Source organism: Mugil cephalus, chromosome 12, assembly GCF_022458985.1.
Source record: "Mugil cephalus isolate CIBA_MC_2020 chromosome 12, CIBA_Mcephalus_1.1, whole genome shotgun sequence".
NCBI classification, from domain to species: domain Eukaryota; kingdom Metazoa; phylum Chordata; class Actinopteri; order Mugiliformes; family Mugilidae; genus Mugil; species Mugil cephalus.
Genome location: NC_061781.1, coordinates 24,278,657 through 24,302,293, shown reverse-complemented (window position 1 = coordinate 24,302,293; position 23,637 = coordinate 24,278,657). Strand labels below are relative to the sequence as shown.

At 37.9% G+C, this 23,637-nt stretch overlaps 1 protein-coding gene across 1 annotated transcript; it reads right to left on the bottom strand.

Annotated features, from left to right (window-relative positions):
* Positions 1 to 4,951: 4,951 nt before the first annotated feature.
* tgfbr2l (transforming growth factor beta receptor-like) lies at positions 4,952 to 20,991 on the bottom strand. The gene is given in 9 exon segments (XM_047600096.1): positions 4,952 to 6,221; positions 7,496 to 7,623; positions 8,702 to 8,843; positions 9,274 to 9,411; positions 9,498 to 10,243; positions 11,838 to 12,049; positions 14,670 to 14,826; positions 20,711 to 20,810; positions 20,813 to 20,991. Coding segments are annotated over 9 exon segments (1,938 nt in total). The 5' UTR covers positions 20,954 to 20,991; the 3' UTR covers positions 4,952 to 6,047.
* Between the last annotated feature and the right edge of the window lie 2,646 nt (positions 20,992 to 23,637).

The following is a 23,637-nucleotide window of genomic DNA, read 5'->3' as shown; positions in this document are numbered from 1 at the left end:
TACTGCTTTATACATAATTTGTGCCGCTTTAAAGTGAACCAGATCTGTGAATTTCAATATTTATGATTTAATGAATAAATGTTTATGTTCTTTGCAGCCAGTGTGTTGAATTATCCTCACTATAATATTAATGAACAGTAAACAATGTGGAATTAATTGTGTTTATTTCAGTAATGAAATTTCTGGATTAAGAACTACAAGTGAAAAAACATTATAAGTATAAAAAAAATAATAATAAAAAATTTAGAGCTGTACGGATATATATATGTAAGTAAGTCAGCATGGCAGGGAGGTGGGTGGGTGTAAGGTATAAAATATAAATAATAAAATAAAACAGAATAAAAATATGTATTGGGATATAAACAAAAAGTGTTGAAATGCAGATGATTGTCGGATGTTAACCAGAAGGACCAGATGTAACTGGGTTATAAAGTTGCACATAGAAAATATTTAATAGTGAAAGTGTTCAACCTTATAATAATATTAATAATAATAATAATAATAATAATAATAATAATAATAATAATGATAATAATAATAATAATAATACCAATAATAATAATAATAATAATAATAACAATATATATAATAATATATAATAATAATAATAATATATAATAATATATAATATATAATTTAATAAATATAATATATATAAATAATATAATAATAATAATAATAGTAATGAACATATTAAACAGGTTCATTGTGGAGCCTAAGAGCAGAGGAAGGAAAGGTTTCCTGGGGGTGGAGGAAGGAGGGTGGTGGTGTCACCTCCTCATAGAAGGTCTGCAGGAGTTTCCCTTTCACTCCACAAGACCTCAGTCCCAGAACACAGAAGAACACAGTTTACAAACTTTGTTTTGATTTAAAAACGTATCAAATTAAATTGTGTAGTACATCAATATTCTAGCTCCATTCAAATAAAAAAAAAGATCTAACATCTATTTATATGTAAAAGTAAAGGCAAAGCATTAATGATTCTTCATATTCTGCTGTTTATTATTTAATTTAACAATAATCTTAAGAGGAAAACTGAAAGTGAGAAGGTTTGTTTCTTCTCAGGGTGAGAACATTTCAGTTTACTCAGCAAACCTTAATTATTTATATGAATTCATCTGCTCTATTAGGAGGATTTTATGAAAACTTTGATACTGTAAAACTATGATGAGCTGCCTCTGTGTGAATCTTATTATTTTAATATTTGATTTTATTTAGCGTTGCATTTTAAGGCAGTTTCAGTTAATATCGTCCACTTTTCTTTACAGGACAGGTTTTTACTCACTGACTGCGTCTGCTGCCGTGTTCCCACGCTCTGAGACACGGACGCCAGAACGTGATTAATGAACTTCAGAGGGACGAGTTAAATGTGACTAATTCTGGACTGAGCTCAGTAACTCACTGATGAAAACCCTTCCAGTGCGTCTAATTACATCAGCTCCTCTTTGACTCCGGTAATGGGGGATAAAGATTGAATTTAGAGTCAAACTGAGTTCAGCTCCAGCGCTTTTTCTGACGCTTAATGTGTGAGATTCTCTGGCTTTAGTATATGAACCCATCAGCCATAACATTATGACCTGTCATTAGGGGAAAACATCTGCATGAAAGTGGAAGATGCTCAGTGTCAGAGTTAAAATTCTGGTGTGAAATTTTAATTTCTAGACGAGAAACACATGCAGGTGGCTATTGGCCACATTTGTTCTTCTTCTTGATGATGTCATAATGACCTCATAATGACCTCTGTGTAGCCTCCAGCCAATCCAGTGGAAGGACATTAGTGGCCCTTATAGTATTTTTATACTATAATAATAGGCACGTTCTCTCTGTGCTTGTCTGGGCGTTGTCTCTGTGCCTCCATAATGTCATGTGCTCCCTAGGGCCTCTTCAGATTTGCATTAAGATCTGGACTATTGGATCTGAAGTGACCATCTTTGGGTGTGGTCAGATGTGGCATTAACATGCGTCTCCAAATGTCTCCCCTGATCCCATCTCAGTTTTGTGCTCTGTATGAAAATAAACTCCGGCGTCATCTTGGCTTATTATTTACTGATCTCCACCCTGACGTTAGTGAATGAATGAGGCAAAACGCTGCTTACGTAGGAGCCCCCCTGTAGGTGTATTGTGTTTCTATAAGCAGGAACTCTACTACGACCCTGAGGCCAGTCATGTGTGGAGGCTGGAGACTGTTCAACTTCTGCTGTAGGAGCTGCAGGACTCATTCTCTCTCATTTTACCTGATGTGTGGGGACAAAGTATCTGGAAAATTTGATGTAAAGTGGCGTCTAATGTCTTATACAAACAGTTATAAGATTTTAATGTGTTTTGTGTCTGTATTTTATATTACTTTTTATTTATCATAATTTATTTTACGTGTAATATGTAATCGAAAAACAATAATAATTTCACCAAACAGTGTAAATATGGAGTAAACACTTGTAGAAGTAAACAACTGACACTATGAGGAAGTTGATATCTAACACTATACATTAGTGTTTAGAGAAACTAACACGGATTAGTGTTAAATTTTAACTATAAAAAGAGTAAAATAATAATATGGTGGGAGCGTTGAGATACCAACACTTCAAAAAGATTCAAAGTAACACTCTGTGGTGACATTAACTCTGATTTCTCCAGCTGCTCCACACGTCTCTACATCAGGTTCATGCACATGTTCTAAAATGAAGAGATAAATTAGTTTTAGTGCAAAATATCTGCGGTGTAACGGGGTCAAATCAGAACAAATTTTTAGATTCATTGCAGATAAATATTCATAAATTTCCTTTTCAAATATTGCCTGAAGTCATCACTATAAAAGTGATTTGGAGATATACACTGTGATACACACAGCCACTTTATCATGGCTTCAAGTTTGGTTTTCACTTATTGTTTCTACTTCATCTTGTCATTTTAATGCAGTTTCTTTATTTTTTAAACCAAATGATAGTTAGTAGTCTGACATTAAAGCATCCCTAAAGTTCTGACCATGCGTGAAAATCACAATTACATAAAGTCTCACAGTTTTTAGAATAAATAGGGATAATACTTTAATTAAATAAAGGTTTTTCCACAGATCCCACCCTTGCAGATTGTTCCCTGACAATCCAGATGTGTTGGCATTTTTGTGTTGAGAAATCAACACTTTCATCGTAATAACTGGGCGTTTGTCTTCACTTTGGTCGGCGTTGTGGTTACCGAATTTTTGAAAACCTGACGAGAGAATTTGTCGTGTCAAGTAACCACAGGCACAAAAAAAAAAAAAAAAAGACCAAAACTGGTCTGAGTTCCCAACCCAAAACATGAAAGACATTGCTGTAAAAATTCAATTGTGGGCTCAGTGCTTTTCTTTATCTGACGTTTGAAAGTCACATTTTAATTCTTGGTAAGAAAAAGAAAATCATACAAATGTTTGAGAGGTTTCTACTTCACACAGAGTAGTTCTTCACGTGTTTACATGGAAAAACCAGGAATGAAATTCATTCATTCTCCAGTCAACAGCAGGATGAGGAGATTCACATCATCACGGCAACAACCAGGAGATGGTTATCTTCGAGGTTAGCCTCGAGAGTGGACTTATCTTCCCCTAACCGTAACGTCTCTGGGCCCCTGTTGACGGATCTTTTTTCACCGCTCTCATCATTTTCTAAGATTTAATCTACTAGAAAATCAGTTAAAATTATTGTCACACACTCAGGGTTTGTAGCTGAGTTTTCACAATTCAATGTTATCATTCATAAAGACGATGGAACGAATTCAGTTAATTTTAATTCCCACAATATTAAAAATAATAATAATTTAATTCCTTCAGTCTTTCATCTACTTTAGAGAGGAATCTTGTTCACAGAAAATAAAAATAAAAATCCTGTACCAAACCACCTTCTGTGTTAAAAGGTTAAACGGTTGCTCTGTGTTATACTTACTGGAAATTGATTCATATCTAAACAAATATACACCTATAGTTTTTTTCTTTTTTTAACGCACACTTTCACATGCTCATGAAAATACACTTACTTGAGAATTACACTAGAATTGTGTCTGTTCATCCAGGACAGGAACTGCTAATGGACAATTTTGCATCAATTTCCAGGTCCAACAAATACATGCCAAGAAAAAAAAACTCAAGTTAAGTTGTATCCCAAAAAAGAAACCTCCTAAATAAAAAGTTGACTGTCAGTGGACTGGGATTAGAGAACGTAGTGTAGTCTGTTAACATCCTGAGACGCTGCGTCCTCATATGGGGACATTAAGGTCTTCATTCTGCAGCCAATCATGAGACAAAAGTGGACATGGTACAAAACCTCATCAAATGTTGCAGTTGAAACTTGTTTTTTTATGTTTATTAATGTTTCTAGTTTGATATGATGCGCAAATGTAACAAATTCTATCAATAGCAACGAGCTACAACATCACTAATTAGCAAGTACTCGTCTGAGGACGTCGGGATTTCGTCATTTCTGTCTTTGCTCAGCCATGTTCAGGTATTAAAATAGAAAGTTTTATATTTTGTTAAATATTGGTGACTTTATTATAATATACAGTGAAATAATCCCCATGTCCACATATGAGGACATTTTATTTTTCAAAAACTACTTCCTGTTTAAAGATGATTTTTAGTTTTTATACTTCTTAGTTCTTACTAATCCCAAACACCTTGGAGAAATTAAAAATGCATCGCAAACAAAAGCTCTGGTCTCAGGAGGTTAAACACTCCAGTATTTAATAAACGCTAAAAATTTAAATAAAGAAGAAGAAAGTTTTGAAGAACAGCAATGACATATAGTTTAGCGGCAATAAATATAAAAGCTACGGCAGCAGCAACTCACAAGTAAATCTGTAATGTACAGAAGAACGAACACACAGATGCAGACGCAGGAATATAATTAATAACAGAGTGAATTAAAATGGTTTTTAAATGTACGGAAAATCCCTCCAATCAAGAACCAAGAATCACGAATCATGTACAAAAACAAACTTTATTGTCAAAATGAACAACACAGGCTGAACATACTGTGTTTTCCATCCTTTAGTGGTTTTCTCTATTTATGTTTCTGGATGGAAACTTTTTTCTTTGGTTGCTGGATCCTTCACTAATTTAACACATTTCAAATAATATGACAGAGCCAAAGATTACGCAAAATCAATACTTGCACATTTAATGCAGTTCAATTTATTGCTTTTTAATGAGGCGTAAGTGTCATCCACAAGGCAGGAGAGAGCCCTTTATCCTGTTTATTTATGCACACAGGTTAGAGTTACGATAATCACAGTCACTATTAAAGAATAATACCACGATAAAATGGAGACCAGCTCCAACGAAATGAACCGTTATCACACAACAAACTGTCTGAGCGTGCGTCTCTGCCAGCAGATCTCTGACCTTTCACCTCCCTCTCTGCTCACTCTCAGTTTGTGAGTCGATCGTTTTAAGGCACAAAGTCAGTGTTCGGTTTGTATCCGTCCTCTCTCGTCTTCGGCGAAAAAAATTCCAGGATTTCCCAAATCACGACAGACTGCAGTCCTGTTGATTTGTGGTCTCATAAAAAATGTGTAGCAGGTAGTTTTCATGAAAAATCTCAGAAGCACCAGGGGCACGGACGTGTGGCTAACAGCTCATATAATAACATGATTCAAACCCACGTTTACCCAACGGGGACCATGAATAGCTGCGGACTGTGTCATGTTCATCCAGATGTTTCAGCGTGGACCAACGAGTATCTTCACATTAGAGTCATGAGTTTGTTCATTCTGACATAATCGTTGATATCTACAAATGTTTTTACCTTAAATGTCTCTGAAGCCACTGATGCAAATACTTCATTATGGATTTTATGAAGTGCATTACCTGTAACTATAGTTTATTATTTGTCCAGTTTTAGTCCCTTTATCTGTGACTGTTTGTCTTAACGCTGTCATCATCAGGTTGAACTGTGGAGGGATTTATGGATCTATCGCTGAGCCTGAGGAAGACAGAGGACGAGGAAGACTAAAACACCTGAGAGTCTTTTTTTTTCTCTCCATCGCCTTTTTGGCATCAGTTCCTCTTCGTCTTATCACTCCTGTGTACCTGCCTCCCCCTCCTCCTCTTCCTCCTCCTCCTCCTCCTCCTCCTGCTCCTCCCCCCGTTGCAGAGCGTTGAAGCGCTCCACCACACAGTGAGCCGTCAGTCTGGCTTCTGGGTCGTGATCCCAGCACTCAGTGATGGTGGAGCAGAAGATGCTCATCCCCTGAAGGACAGGAGACCAGGTTCAGACAGAAAGACGTCACAGGCAGTGTGAACCATGTGGAGTTTAACCTCTCATCATTTCAATTTTTTGCAAAAAAAACCCCCCAAAACTCTCATTTAGAACTTAACCAAAGTACATTAAATGTTGTTCATGAACATTTTGGAGCTCATTCATGGTCTTGGTCTCTTTTAAAAGTGAAGACTTTGAAGTGTCTATCAAAAAAGTCAGAATCTCTGTCACCACAGATAGGCTTAACTTTCTGGGCTATGTTTGTCTGCACTCTCTGTACTCTGTACTTATCCATACTTACTTTATACATTGTTTTTACTTTTTACTTCTCATTTCTTAGTACTATACACTTTATGCATTGTTTGCACTTCTACCTCACACTTTAAGGTGTCACATTTTTTATAATAGTATTTTTATTAGTAGTATTTTTCATTATTTTTTATTGTGTCCTGTTGATGTTATTTGATGTTGTGCGTGTCCACTGTGTCTCTGATGTCTGCTGCAAAATTAATTCCCCTCAGGATATCAATAAATCTGAACTGAGCTGAACTGAGAATCACTCTAAGTGTTCAAAGTTGCACACAGTTAAAAAAATAAGAAGTTGTCTGAAGTTTTTTGTTTTGAAAAACATGTGTTGAATCCTATCATGACTTTTATCAATGAAATCAGAAGAAAATGACATAGTGCATAATGCAGCATTTACTCAAACACAACTCGTGCACAGACTCTGAATGGTTCAAAAAGCTGCTGCTGGCAGAATGTTAAAGTCTTTAATGGTTAATTAGAAGTTATTCCCCCCGCCTTCATGAAATAAGTGACTATAAACATGTTGTCTTTGTGTCTCTTGTGTTTGATGCATGTAGCTTAATCCTTCATGGGGCATGGAACCATATTTGGTAACTTCATCACATTTTAAATTGTGTCTATGTTCCTCTCAGTGACGTTTATTGTCATGTGGTTTTCATTCAGCCAATCAGAGAAGTTCAAGGAATCATTCTCAGGTCTAATCAGGGTCTAATGTGGTCTACAAGGTCCACCTCTGAATGAAAACTGATTTATTAGGAGCCATGAAGAAGAAGAAGTGTCCTGATGTTGTCTAATGTGATAATGTTGACATGTGTCTGAATCAGCTCTGATGTTCTAATGTGACAAATACCTTGATTTTATCGATGAACAACAAACAACAACAATAAATAACTTGAAATTTAGATTTTGCAGGTATTTCAATGAGTTAAAGGTGAATTAGCGGTGACTGTATCTCTTACCTGGTGCTGCGTCCACGTTGGGGGGATGTCCGGCCGTCCTCGGTCCCTCAGCACCAGGTCCCTCATGCTGTCCACACAGGGCTGCTCACAAACCTTGGAGCCAAACGCCGGCTCGTAGCTCTTCACCTCTGCACCAATACAAACAATTATGCATTAACCGCTTCTTCTCTGGAAACCTACTGACCCACAACTGAATTTAGACTTTTTGAGTTTGAATATTGAGGTTAATGATCCACAAGGGAAGTTGCTTGGTCACAGTGCGTTAGTTGTACATAAAAACATATTCATGGAACCCACGAAAAGAAAAAGAAAATAGGTAGTTAAAAAAGTATATAGCAATAAAATAATATAAAAATAGTATTATTTATAGCATAAGAAAAACGTACAAGATTTGCACATGTAGAAATCTACAATAAACATGAATAGAAGTAAATATACGCTATATACAGAAGAAGGTGGAGGTGGACCAAGATCCAAGTATTTGTGGGATAGAAGGTTGTTACATAGTAAAGTATTTTTGTTTGACAGTGCAAGAACATTTTGGACATGCACCTGAAAATAACATCTGTCCTGTTGCTGCCTTTTAAATGTATGATGTAGGTCTGATCCGTTTATTTGTCTTAAATCTGACTAGAACACCTTCGACCGATAAGTTCAGGTTATGTTACATTTACATATGTTAACCACAAACCCAAACATTAGAGTGTGCTCTGATCTATGCAAGATGAGTTTTGTGTGAGGCAACTGAACGCAGTGTTTTAGGTTTCTGCTAAATTAAAAACAACATCTGCCTGCGGACAAAAAAAAGCTTTTGGTATTTGAATTACTGTAATGTGTAGCTGAACACTGGGAAGTTGCACTTTCTGGGGAAAAAAAGTTGCCATTACGGTAATTGTGATGCACCACTGCTGTTGGCTGCAGGTTGTTTGTTGTCGAGGAGTATGTTGGTAAAAATACAGTTAGTTAAACCCTTGAGATGTCACAAAAGTCTTCCAGACAAAAGCACAACTTTCCGGTGTTCAGCCACACTTTGAATTTTGTCAGTAGCGCAAACTACTGTGAGTTACGGTAATTTAACCAGGCCTGCCATTAGGTGTTTGTTACCTGGAGTTGCATCCTTGCACCTTCCTGCTCTTAACATGAACAGTAAAGACATATAAATGCTCATCTCGCCTCTGTTATCCTGACAAACAGAAAACCACCTACCTCCGATGGCGTGGCACCGGGAGGCCATCTCCCACAGAACCAGAGCCATGGAGTAAACATCCATCTGTTTAAAGGCCTCGAGGTCCTCCAGGTTCACCCTGGACTCAAGCACCTCAGGAGCCATGTACCGAGCTGTCCCCACCTGGACAGGACAACAAAAATAAACATCAGATGCAAGTTCTGCTTTGTAACAAAGTGATGAGCTGAGACATTGCAGGTCAAGTTCTGGGACATGTGAGTGGGTAAGTGGAGGTTCTTGTAGTGAGTCTGTTGGAGACTTTAAGATTTCTTATGGGCAGAATACTGGGAAAGAATTTTTAAACCAGCAAAGCTCCAACTCCAAGTCAGCACCGTGGACAAAGAAGGGGCAAATTATGAACTAAAGACAGGATGTTTTGTCCAATTCTTACAGAATTTAAAGAATTTGCTGCTAATGTCTAATTTGCAGATGCCACATGGTCCCTACAGAGGCCTTGTAGAATCCAGGTCTTTTAGCTGTTTTGGTGGCGCACAATGAACTAACAGCATTCCAGGTAGGTGATATTTAAGCATATCTTAACTTCACAGTTTACCTGCCCACTGTTGGCGTAGTCATCAACTGTGAGGGACAGGTCCAGTCTTAAAGCCAGACCAAAGTCGCACAGTGCACACTCCTTTCTGCTCTTTACGACGATGTTGCTGCTCTTTAGGTCCCGATGGGCAACAGGCACCTACAGCAACACAAGCAACCAGCAACAGTCAAAAAAAAAAAAATGGCACAAATTAGCACGGATCACAAAATGATTTCGTTCTTCACCTTTGGGACCCCGCTGGGCGTTGTGTCACTGTGGAGGTGCGCTAATCCTTTAGCTATGCTGCCTGCCATTGCAACAAGTTCCTCCCAGCTGAGTATGTTGGCTGTGAGGAAGTCCTGCAGGTTTCCCAGGCTGTGATAGGCCAAGACGAGCCAATAGGTCCGGAGGGCGTGGCCCGGCCTCCCCCTTTCCTCTGCTGCCAGGAATCTGACCACATTTTCATGCTGCAGCTCCGGGTCAGAGAAGATGGAGCATTCGTTTCTCCACGAGGCGTACTCCACGGCCGGAAAGACCTTCACCGCTACCGTTTCGTAGCTGCTGACTCCACCGCTCTCGCCCTGCAGCAGGCACCCCCTCCACACTTCAGCAAAACGCCCCTTCCCCACCAGCACGTCCAGCTTGATAGGGAGCAGGCCCTGCCAGTCGGTCATACTGCTGATGGTGTCATTGTTTAGAGATGCCACCTTGGCGTTAGACTCCTCCTGATCAGTACCAGAGGCTGTCACACCTCCTCCTCTTCCACCCTCCCCCTGACCACCCGGCCCCCCACATGGCAGGTCTAAAGCCTGGTAGAGCTCCGGGGTACGTTTGGTGGGCCAGTCAGGGCGTGCAGGAGGGCCCGGTTTGTCCGGACGGCGTACGCGGTAGAAGTAGAAAGCGGCAGTGGCGACTATGGCCACCAGGACAGGAGGCACCAAACTGACCACCACCACTGGAATCACATCTTTACTCTGCAGCCTGGAGAAACCTGCAGGAACAGAGGAAACATCAGCTCATCGTTCACCCATCCAACCACGTGGAAGTGAAGTTAGTTGATCATTAATTCAAATATAGTTTGCTGCATGAGTGAAAACTTACAGGGTTATCATCTCAACCACAAAGATAGTGTTTCTGTTGAGGTCATTACTCCACATGATTTACTGGAGACTAATTCTTTAGGATTACGTAAGAGAAGATACTGCTGCAATCAGAGGTCTTCAACAGGATTTCCCCCCCAAATGTAAATTTCTTTAAATACACATTAACATGTATCCAACACATTTCAGTAAAGGGATACATGGAGATAGAAGACGTTATCTTTCAGTCAACACTTTACTCATTGCAGCCCCTATCACTGCAGAGCCAATTACGAGGCTGCATATTACACGCTGACTCTGTCAGGTTCCCCACAATAGAGGGTATACATTGATGTCACTGCCGCCTTGGGCCACGCCCCCATGAGTGGCAAAAACATGGTGAAATGTATCAGTAAATACATTAAGACCGGGAAAAATCTTTATTATAAATCAAACTAAGGTCAATTAGACTCGACAATGATCCCTACGAACGGGTATGGACCTGGAAAAGTGGATTAGCCTCAGTTGCAGTTACTTTAAGTTGGTTTTAGGTCATTTCAGTTCTGATAAATGTAGCTAAATATGTTAAAACGATGACGAGGAGTGATCACAAATATTAACAATGGTTTTATTGTTATTTATTGTTGGAACTGAAATAGTTACTGTCGGCCGTAACTACGACAAAACAACGACATCCACAAACTTATCTGACAGCCCTCCAGAACGTAACTTAAGAAGTAACTTAAGGTTTGACTTCATCAATAAATACAGCATAAAAATAATATTATCTGACACTAAATGTGAACCACAACACCAGGTTTTTGTACCTCGATTCCAGTTGTTTCTTCTAATGCAGTGATACATTTACTTCTCTTTTATTTGGCAGATATCTGTAAAAATATAAAATATATCTCTGACTGCTTTTCAGACCTGTTGGTTCAGTCAATCACACAACAGCTTACTTGAAATTCATTTAATTTAAATGAATCACTGACTGTAGCTAATGCTGCTAATCTCCATGTTCAACTGTCACATGTTTCAAATAAAAAATGAATATTTGAACCTGTGTACTATTTGAATAGCTTAATATTGAATGCAAAATGATGATAACAAAATAGCACTAGGCCGAGTTTAATATAGAGCACATGTAGTAGACAGGATGTGCCTATAAATCTCTGCATCAGTTTGGGCCTGAAAAACGTTAAAGACCCCTGGTCTGGGTGTTTGATGCCATAGAAAGAGGCATTTCCCTATTTTTGTGTGACCAGTTGTTACATGAATATGGTTCAGTTACGGATGAACAGTTATTGTCGTCTTTACGGATATTTCTGCCAAGTTAACTTCGGGAAGACAAACTCTGTGTTTGTAAACACTATAAAAGACGAATGTGTGTTAAGGTACAGTGATCTCCTGTTGTAATTACAACATACTCTCTTATATCTGTCAGACAATTTCCACCACAACCACTAACCCACTCATGCTTTTATCCCATCTGTGCCGTCTCACCGTTGGCTCCCTTGTCGAAGATGAGTTTGTCGTTACATTCGTGTTCACCGCGGCAGCCACAGACCATCATGGCTCCGTCCTCGGCCGGCTGTGGGACCATGTGACACTCCCTGGAGGTGAAGTTCAGCAGCAGACCGGGGTCCACGTCGTCCAGCGGCAGAGAGGGATTGTGACACATCGTGTGCACCGTCATCGTGTTGTTGGTTTTCCTCCTGAATGAGAAGACGAACGTTCGGGCTTTAAGAAGAGTTGTAACCTGGCAATTATCTTTACCAAATAATTACTTTAAATAATGTGCGTAAAAAATAACAAAAAATCAACCCTTGAAGACAGAAACTCACTCTACAACATAGATCTTCCACAGAGACATTTTTTATATATATTTTTTTAAATTTTGTCCCACAATTTTCCCCAACAGTTTATTTTAAATACACATTAACAGAAAACCAACATATTTTAGTAAAGGGATGAATGGAGGCAGAAGACTACCACCCTAATGTTGCATATGTTTGAAATAAAAACATAAACATAAAACATAACATAGCACTGGGTTGAGTTTAATATAGAACACATATATTATGTCGGGGGTCCCTATTTAATCTCCCCATCAGTTTGGAGGTTCTTGGCCTGGAAACTCTGAAGACCCCTGGTCTACAGTTTACTGTAAGTGATAAACACAGTCATTTTTTATTGTTACTTCACAATAAAAGACATTCTGTTTATTGCAAACTTCGTATTTTATTTGCAGTACTTTAAATCTTAATTTGTAACAAACTCGATTATTTTAGACGAAGAATCCTGACCTCATTACCTTTACAAAATACATTTCTAAGTATTTAACGGGAAGAAATATTGGCACATTAATCACTTATGTGATTGATGCACCCACTCTGAGCTTGTAATGGAATAACAATAAATACATTTATCTTTATCTATATTTGCCCTGTTTTTTTATTATTATGTGAGAACTGAAGATGCCCGAGTACATAGCCTTGAGGAACTAGGATCTAAAAAGTTATTGCATCTGTCAAACAGTGCAGAAGATGTCAACAAGCAGAAAATGTGCAGCAGCAGCAGAAAATGACAGCTTGTCCCTAAGTACAGAGCTTGATTTAACTGCATGTGTTATTCTGCAGTGGTGAGGAACAGCAAGTTCAGACTCTGCATTTCTGTTTGCACTGAGTAAACCAGTGTTCTTCTTTTCTCTTCTTTCCTCTCAGTTGCCTCTTATCGCTGGTTACCTGCAGAAGGCTGGGAGGGTCGGGCCAACTGGCGTGAACAGGAAATGAGGGTGGGGAGGGGGGGGCAGCGAGGGAGATCCCAGCACAGGACTGTTATCCAAACACAAGCACCAATAGCCAGAAAGTTTCCAGTCACGGAGAAAGGACGATTTGAAGCTCCACATGTACTGTCTAACATTAAAAAATAACCACGTGGAAGCCAATAAGAAAAGGGCCAAACTTTAGTCAGTGCTGCAACAGTAGCGAGCCGAGAGAAATCACTTCAGGATGTTTCATAATTGCTGATCAGCAACATATTGAAGTGGATCAGCTGTACTGTTCCCTGCTCTGCTGGCTCGAGGGACCGTGCTGACGGATAACAATGAGTGCACAGAGATATTCCAGCATTTTTATGGACATTCAAGGCATGAGGACATATTGTTTTATTTATTCCTATTCACTTTTATTTAACAAAAGCAATAAATCATTAAAAACAAAATCAAGCAAACGCAAAAGACTGCAGATCATCAAATAAGCCTCTGCACCAACACATGCACAACCACCGCAAAAACATACAACGAAGAGGCACCAAACGATTTACTGAGACATAAATAAACACAAAGGTTCACAAAACAAGTCAAGAGAGACAAGCAAAGAGACAAACCAACCATGATGACACACAAAAGTGCCAGAAGGAGACCAAATAAAACTAGAAAGACACAAACATCTACACCAAAAAGCCACAAAACCACCATAAATGCACCTAAACAATCAAAGTGATCCAGGACTACCACAAAGAGACGAAAACTCTGAAGACATGTAACTACAAGGGACAAAAAGACGGGCACAGATGACCAAAGAGACAAAACTAGAGAAGTTAAGTTATTGCAAAGATGCAAACAGGAAAAAACAAGCACAAAAAACAAACATGATAAAAACAAACACACCCAGATGACTCTAATGAGATATAAAACAAACATGAAGAGACAAAAATGACCAAAACTACAAAACAATCACAAATATATACAAAAGAACCTCAAGGAACCATGAAACAATCACAAGGAAATGCTAAAAGAGACACTAAATGAATCCAAAAATAGACAAAATAAGTAGAAAGGGCAACAAGACACGAAAGACACAAAATAACCCCAACAAGACAAAAGACAAAGAAATAAGGATGTGCTACAAACAGACTCAAAACAACTATAAATGACTCAAAATCATAAAAAAAGACAAAATCTAACCCAATGGGACGGAAATGACAACAAAAATTAACAAAAAATAGTTCAAACAACAACGAAGAGAGATAAAAACTCAACAAAGAGAATCAAAATTCAGTCTGAACATCTCGCAACACTACTTGAAAAAATAAGCAGATGCATCTTTCAAGTCACATTTTACAGAAAGAAGGAGATAAATACAACAATAGACAGAAACATCGATGGACACAACAAAAAAAAAACCTACAGCATTCAAACCTCCAAACAACATTCAAGCAGTGACAAACAGACAAACTACAGCATTTAATAAAACAGCTTGAATGGATGTAATGGGCGTTAAAGGTTTGTAAAAATCAGATATCAGCCAAGTAAAGGATTCGGGTCAGACTCACCATATGGCGATGCAGATCTCCTCGATGACGTTGCAGAAGGAGGACAGGTTGCAGTTACTCGAGCAGACGCTGTCTTTGCACATGGGACTGGACACCTCACACCACTTGCACAGGTTGAAGCTCATGTGGCTGAAAGACTGGACGAAAACAGGAAGACCTGCAGGGCGAAGGATAGAAGTGAGGCAGCATTAGACGAGTTCAGACTCATCTCCAGTCAAACTCTGGCAAGGGGCCCTTTAAAAAAAATGCTAAATTTAAGAAGCTCACGTTTAGTAATGGAGGATATTTCAAAATATATGTATTTCACCGCAAAGTAAGATATTTGAATGTTTTTATTGAGTGATTTAGACGGCTCGTTGTTAAGTTCAACACGTCCTACTGCATGTGCTGTGCCACGTAAAGCGTGACATTAAGCGACTGTGACTTGGAGCAGGATATGGGTGTGTCCCTTTAAAGGCCGTCGGCCGAAAAACTGTTACAGCCAAGAGAGCTGGAGCCGAACCCACAGCTCCAAAACAAACACGAGTTTTTGTCATCGTACGTGTGGACGTAGGTTTGAGCTTTTACACCGAGTTGCATTTGATTGTGGACTATGTGGGTGTGTGCGTACTGTTTATTTGTACTATTTGTGTGTGTTGCTCTGCCAAATTGTGATCCCACTCAGATGACACAGAAATAACTGCTCCACCAAAGCACGGTGCACACATTCCTCGTTCGCAAGGGCTCTCCGTGACATCATTTACTCTCCCAAACACAATTTTATTACTTTTGCATCAGCATCGCACACTAAAACGAAAAACTGGGCCCGACAACGATAGACAAACCAGAGCAAACAAATCCTAGTGTTGCATGTATATCTGGGTAAACATACACTCAGCCACGCACACGAAGCAAACCACACCGCGCTGCGATTGGATTTACTCTGCACACACATATAGGATTGCACACGTAAACACACAACACTTCATTAACTCCGCGACACACAAACATACACACACACACGCAGCAGAAGCTGTTCCAGATGTTTCTGCTCCCAAAAACGGAGCCGAAGACAAAGGAGGAAGAAAACGGAAAAGAGCTGAGAAGCAAAAAGCTCGCTGTAATTAGAATCAGCAGCACGGGCCGTGTGTGTGTGTGTGTGTGTGTGTGTGTGTGAGAGGAGCAGTGTGAGTTTCAGACCTTGGGAGTGAAGACATTTGTGGAAAACGAGAAAATCTTGACTGGTCCTCCCTCAGGGACGGACCTTCAGAGGCTGTCTACAGCTCATTTAGCTTTAACGTTAGCATAACAAAGACTAAGTTTAGTACGGCACGACAAAAGTTAGCACAAAAACGGAACTAACGTTGACGTAAAAAAGGGGGGCAAGTTTAGCAAGTAATACAAATAGAACATGTTTGCGCATTAATGATTGTTGAAATGATCGACAAAAATAAAGCTAGGATAAAAAATGACTTGATTTTGAAAGTTAAACACAAATGCCATTTGTGTATCTTTCGATTTTGCATTCAAACTTTTAGAAATTTAAAAGCGTAAAAGAACGTAAAAGAGTGACGCGAAAGTAAAAATGGTGGCTTTGAAAAACAGACGTGAGATCTTAAACACCTAAAAATATTTAAATTACAAATGATAATTTAATTGGTTTAAAAAAAGAAACTGACATATATTAAAAAAAAAAGTCTACACGTAGCTTAATAAAATACTGCTGCATAAAAAATTAAATAAGAATAAAAACTGCAGAATAAACATAAAGTATTAGCTACAAAAATTAGCATAAGAGAAGTTAAAGTAAAAGTCAGATGATAAATAAAATCATTAAAAGATTTGAACAAAGGTTAACATGGGCATAAAAAATACTCTTAGCATAACGAAAGTCTAACATTAGCATGTAAAAATACATTTTCATAACAACAAAGTACTGTGTTGAAACTCTGCACAGTTTATTTTCAGGTCATTTATACTTCTGCATCTTAATAAAGACATAAAACATTATTTATCCCACGTATGGGAAATTTTCTTGTCATAGTAGCGCAGAGTTAGGCAACAATATATACAAAAAAACTAATAAAAAAAACAATAAAAAGATCAAATATGAAATAACATAAAAAAACAACAACACTCTGTATCTACAGTGTAGAATGGGAAGTGAAAATGGTAAAAAACTGGAATATTATTGGTAAGATTTTAAAATTTATAGTCCTTCATTTCAGCTGGTGCTCATCAAACGTTTTGTTGCTTGGGTCATTTGATGAGCAAAGTTTTACAAGGGAAAAAGAATGAGTAAGATATTTCCAGTTTAACCCATTTGAGAGGTAAACGTTGTACTTTTACTCTAGTTAGTTGCAGAATTGAGTACATTCTCTGTATATAGATACTTATATATATATAAACATATAAATATTACATTGACGTAATGTCCACACATTAATGGATGACGCAACAAAAATATATTTTTTGAGGGTCAATTTGCATGATGAGTACTATCAGTATCAGTACTTGTAGCTTTTTGCATGTTAAATTTTGAATCCATGACTATTTAACAGTGTAGTAAAAGCCCCGGGTACTTTTTCCTCGTCTAAAATCCAAATTAGATTGAGGTTAAAGTTAGTGTGGGTGTGGGCTCGAGAATGCTTCATGTCAGCGATGGTCCTCACAAAGATAGAAATACAAACATGTGTGTGTGTGTGTGTGTGTGTGTGTGTGTGTCTGTGTGTGTGTCTGTGTGTGCCTGCTGCATTAAATTGAAGCCAGAAGTGGGCTGCGTTCAGAGCCAAGTTAGCATCCAACGTTCTGGCCTTAAAGGCTCATGGGAAATCGAAGCACTCCACGCTTCTCCGAGGAGGCCCTGCGTATCACAACTGCTGGTTTATTTAACACACTCTCTCTCCCACACATACACAGACACACACACACACACAGCAGATTTAACCTCTCGCATGCGACACACTGATCATATTGTGTTTCCTGTACATCACGTCCAACACTAAACAATGTCAGCTCGGTCAGTTCAAAGGAAAATGTGTTTTCTTTCCACTGCTAATAAAGAGCTAGTTAGCTTAGCTTAGCACAAAGACTAGAAACAGGAGGGAACTGTTAGCCTGTTAGCCCGTTAGCCTGGATCTGAGGTTGTTTATTAATTTATTGATTGATTTTGTGGCCCCATTATTAGATCAGGAATGAAATAAAAGACAAGTTCTTGAGGTTTGTTGCAACAATCCCAATCCAGAATGTTTATTTATTCCTTTACATTTTGTTTCTGTATATTTTATGTTTTTTTCGGTTTGACAATCTTGAATCTTGAACAAGTAGAAATACTACATTACCCATGAGCCTTAGCTGTTTTTGTTACCCCTATAGAAGAAGCTAGTTAAACGTTTTTTTTTTCAGTAACATGGTATAAAAATGCAAATTTCAATCTTTTGAACTCACTTACGAAATTGAATTAGATTTTCCTGTTCTTGCATGATATAGATTATTTCTGTTTCTTCTGAATTATTGTCGAAGGAGAAGCTTAAATGCTCACATAGCCTCATTCACATTCCCCCTTTTTCCCTCAGTGCCAGTCTCTGTCTTCCCCGGCGTCTTAAAACAGCTCCAAGACGCCAGCGTGTTTCAATGGCTGCTCATTCAGTTTCAGATACACTCGCTCTTTGTCAAAATATGAGATAATGGGCTCCTTTTTAAAGAGGAACTGCTCACTAAATGACAGAGATGGAAGAGACATTCACTCAAGTGCTCTGCTCTAATATGGACTTTCCACGTTTTAAATTATAACACATTTCAGGCTTTTATTTTTAGACGTCTGAATAATTGTGTTTGCTTTTAATCATTTTTTGAGGTTTGAGCAGTTGATTTTTAAACTGTTTTACAAGCTAAATCAAATGACTAACTCCTTATCAGGAGATTAAAGTAAACAGTGACAGTTCCATGTAAAATCAACAGCAGAGACGTGCCGCGAACGCAACACCAGCTGCGTTCCAGTTACGGTTTTTGGCAAAATAAAAGTGATATTACTGAAATTTCGATTTGTAAGTGTTTCCATTGAAAGGTGTCTGAGCTAGAACTCTGGTAAAGTCTCATCTCGAAACTTCCCATAATTCTCTTAAATTCTCGTCACTTTAAGGAGGATGGACTTCAAATGAACTGGTCACATGACCCTGAGTCATCAAGTGTTTCCACTGCACTTTTACGATAAACATTTATATCGATACATCTGAAAAACCACCTCATTAGAGAGTAAATGTTTTAGTTTTAGATATTCGAGAGGTTTTTGGAAATGTAGGCATCTCCATTACCAGTTATTATTGTGATATTTAGGTTTTGAACATTTCTAAGGGGGAATGGAAACATAACAATAGAAAGAGAAATAATAATCTACTTTACATTTCCTGTTCCTGAGAGACTTTCATTCAGTTTGGATGAGAAATGATCGTGTGGCTGCGTGAACCAATCAGAGAAGAGAGAGTTTCCTCTTCTCGCCTCCTGATACCTGAGCTTTTGTTTGGGATTAACAGCATCAAAGCATAAAAAAACATATACGTCCTCATTTGTGGACATGGGGATTATTTCACTGCATGTTGCAACAAAGTGACTAATGTGGAACATAATATAAAACTGATAATTTAAATACAATAAACATTGTTGTGCAAAGACAGAATTGTGAACGATGAAATCCCAACGTCCTCAAACGAGTACTTGTTAAGTAGTTATGAGGACAACAGGTCTAAATGAAGCAGAATAAGAATAAAGCTTAATGTCCCCATATGTGGACACGTGGTCTCAGGAGGCTGAAGCTGATAATACATGTGTACATTTACTACTGATACACTTATAACAATATATTCACATTTACTACTGATCTTACATGAAGCAGATATTCGTCTCTTCTACTGATACTTAAATCAAGCTCTTGTGAACTTTTACTACTGACTTTAACTACATGGAGCTGACTATTATTGAGTACTGCTGATGCTTTCGTAGACCAAAAGTACACAAGTTTTATCTTCATTCTGACTCAGTGAAGCTGATTTTATTTGTGTACTTTTACTGCACTTAACAGACTTTAAACAAATAAGACCGACATTTGTATACTTTTACTACTGATACTTTAACAACAAAAAGCTGATAGTACTATAGTGTACTATTGATGATTTTATTTAACTAAAAGTACATGTACTTCACTTTTGTACTGCTCATACTTTAACATTTCTCATACCAATACTTAAATGAAGCTAATACTTGTGTACTTTCACTACTAATACTTGAACTACACAGAGCTGATAATACGTGTGTACTATTGATGCTTTCATAAAACTATAAGTACAGTAGTATTTAGCTTTATTCTGACTATATGAGTATCAGTCAGTGTACTTTTACTGCTGATACTCCAGTAAATCTACTCTCTCTGTACTCTCTGTACTGATACTTGTAATACATGGAGCTGATGTTTGTATTATTTTACTGCTGATACTGCGATAAAACTAATATCTGTATATTTTACTGTTGATGAGCTTATAATATAGTACTTGTGTACTCCTGATACTTCAATAAACCTAACATATGTGTACTTTTACTGCTGATACCTTTCCAAAACTTATAATATTTTTACTGCTGATACTTCAATAAACCTACTATTTGTATATTTTTACATATTTCCAGAGATTATAACAGAGTACTTATGTACTGTTGACACTTCAGTAAAGTTAGTATCTGTGTACTTTTACTGCTGATACTTAAACAACATGAAGCTGATTAAACGTGTTTACTTCTAGACACTTTGTTGTACTTTTACTTCTGTTTCCTACTTGACTTTAAATCCTGCCTTTTACCTTTAACTTGTACTAGAGTATTTCTTTTAACCTCGTATTGCTACTTTTACTTTAAAAGAATACTGCAGAAAACTCTTTCCAAAACAAAACGTCCCCCTCCTCCCCTCCATCCATCTCCTCAGCTCGGCCTCTCAGACCTCCGCTAAAAAAAAAAGAAAAAAAAAAAAAGCTCCGTGGAAAAGAGAGAAAAGTACCCGGGGATCGGGCTGCACGTACCGGCCGTCAGGAGGACGAGGGTCCCGGTCCAGACCGAGCAGCACCGAACCATCATGTGGGGCGAAGTCAGCCGGAGGGACGCGCAGGCGGACGGACGGACGGTCGGTCGGTCGTTGTGTCGGTGCGTCGGTCCTCAGCCCCGGAGCCTCTCATGTATAGAGACGGAGAGAAAGTCCAGATGTTTTTCATCCAGATGTGGCTTGGCCCCGCCCCCCGCTGCTGCCTCCGTCCCTGCCTCCACATGTGTGACACTCAGCGGTGGAAGCAGCACATCTACGCTGTAGTACTACAAGTACTAGTACTCTGGTGCAAATACTCTCACACAACTACCCTCATTCAAGTACTTAGATACAAATACTCTCGTACAAGTACTCTGATATAAACACACAGATACATGAAGTACAACTTTCAAGAGTTTTAGTAAAAGAATAAAAGTATTGGCGAGTTTACAGACTAATTTTGCTTTTTAATTTTTGTCTTATAGATTTTGTCTTTTTTTTTTTTTACATGTTTGTACTGAGACAAAAACACGTTTTTTTTTTTTTTTTTTTAAATACAATTAATTTTGTATTATTCATATATATTGTATTTCATATATATTTATTTGTTACTTCAAACATGTTCACTTACTTATTATTCTTTTCTTTGGGCAAATATTTATATTTATTTTCATTGACAGATTAAATATTTAATTATCTTTTCTTCCATTTGCCATTGTTAGTTGTTGAGTTTTCTGAAAGTTTGTAATAAAGTGACTTATAAAACTAATTCATAACATAACAGTCAAATATTTTCCTGAGAGCAGAAACTTAAAGAATTCTTACTTTTTGTTTTCAGGCTCGTCCTAGTTACCATTAATCATTCATGTATTTATTTTCACTTTCTCTTTTACCAGTGTGTGTTGCAATCATAATTACTTCCCTGTGTCAGTTGTTACAGACGTGTTTATATTTATGTGAGTCTGAATCAGAGAAGAGACTCTGAGCACTAACGGGTTTATTCCAGCTCATTGGTCAGATTACACTAAAACCTTGAGTCCTCACACGAGCTCCGGCCACAGCTGATTATTTAAAGCCTCCTCCCTGTCAGAAATATAGATTCATTGTTTTCACTCAGTCAGTGCAGATAAATCAGCTCATCATCAGTTTGACGTATCTGCATGAGAAAAAACATTGTTATTAATGTGCATTTTATATTTTTATACCTTTTTTATCAGTTTTTGAAAGACTCACCAAAAGAAGGAGAAGAAGAAGAAGAAGAAGAAGGAGAAGAAGGAGAAGAAGGAGAAGGAGAAGAAGAAGAAGAAGAAGAAGAAGAAGAAGAAGAAGAAGAGGTGGACAAAATAAGAAAACACATTTTGATAGAAAATGGTGGAAGAAGAACAATAAGAGGAAGATTTTATTCTGAGAGAAATGGGCTGAAGAAGAAGATTAGATAGGAAGAGGAATAAGAATCACTGCTGCACTTTATATTGTACTTTTATCTTATTTCATTGTATTGTATTTTATTACAATGTCGTGAGTTGTATGCATGAAATTTCATTCTGTATACACCCCGTGCATACAAAATGACAATAAAGTTAGTCTAAGTCTAAGAATAAGAATATGAAGAGGAAGCTTTAAATACATTTTGATGATGAGGGGGATGAAGGAAAAGACACTTACATACAGTTTGGTGGAAGATAAGGAAAAAGAAAAAGAGGAGGTGGAGGAGAAAGAAGTAGATAATGAAGATGCTTTTATTCTGATTTTTGAAATATTTTATTGATGTAACTGTACGGAATGAGAACAAGCAAAAAAGAAGAAAAGCGATAAAGTACTAAAAGTTAAGCCGCAGTCATGGTTTCCTCATCTGATAGTAAAGACTGACACTAGTTTCTGTAACTTCAGAGCAGCAGGTGAGTCGTAAAGTTTCCACCAGAGGTTTGTATCAGCGCTGACTGCAGCAGGTAACAGCAGAGATGGGACGTTCAGCTCCTTTCTGAGAGTCGATTCTGTTATCGGCTCACGAAGAAGAGTCGACTCTTTCGGCTCTCTTTTTTTTAGAGTCTAATATTTGTGAGTATTTTAGCAAATACACACAGCTTGTGTGTTGATCGGTGGCGTTTTCTCCTGAAGGCCAAAGGGAAGACATGTCTCCTCTCTTGTATCTGTAACTGTCATTAAATAAAAACACCTTTTAACTGTTTCTTCTTTGTTGTGTCACTTCCTTATTTCTCTTATCTAATTATTAAGTATTTTTCAGTGTATAAAACAGCGCCCTCTAAATGTTATGTAGTGAAAGAGTGGTGTACGATACTGTACACTGTCGTCTTCAAGGAGGCCGAGTAGAGAAGAAAGAAGAAGTTCTGAAGTTAAATGAAATAGCGACATACAAGCTGCAGCATACTGTTTTATGTCCCCCACATCCTAAAAAAAAAAACAAGACAAAACAAAAAAAAAACACCCATGCCACATCACTGAAGCTCTTTTGCATTCTATGTTTGTATGAGAAACCTAATAATCGTCTTATTTTGTGCAGTTATTCTGTTACAAAAGCAATTTTACTTTGGTTTAATATTTTAATAAAACTTTAATCATGCAAACAAAAGGACACAACACTGCAGTCAAATCCCCACAATCAAAAACAGAACCATAAACAAACCGTATAAATGTCCTTGGTGCATATTGGCAAATTTTGGCGAAATTATTTGCAAAAAAACGTACTTAACAAACTTAAACCAACTAGCACAAGACACAGCGCCAACTAGTGTTCGGGTGGAGTTGTTGCAAAGCGTTACAGACTGACGCGTCCAGATAATGGTTTGATCCACATGGTGAACGAGATGAACGAGCTGAAGGAGCCGCCTCTCACTCCACGGGAATCGACTCTTCTCATTCACTACCAGGCGTGAAGCTCTTCTGCGCATGACACATCACGAGTTAACA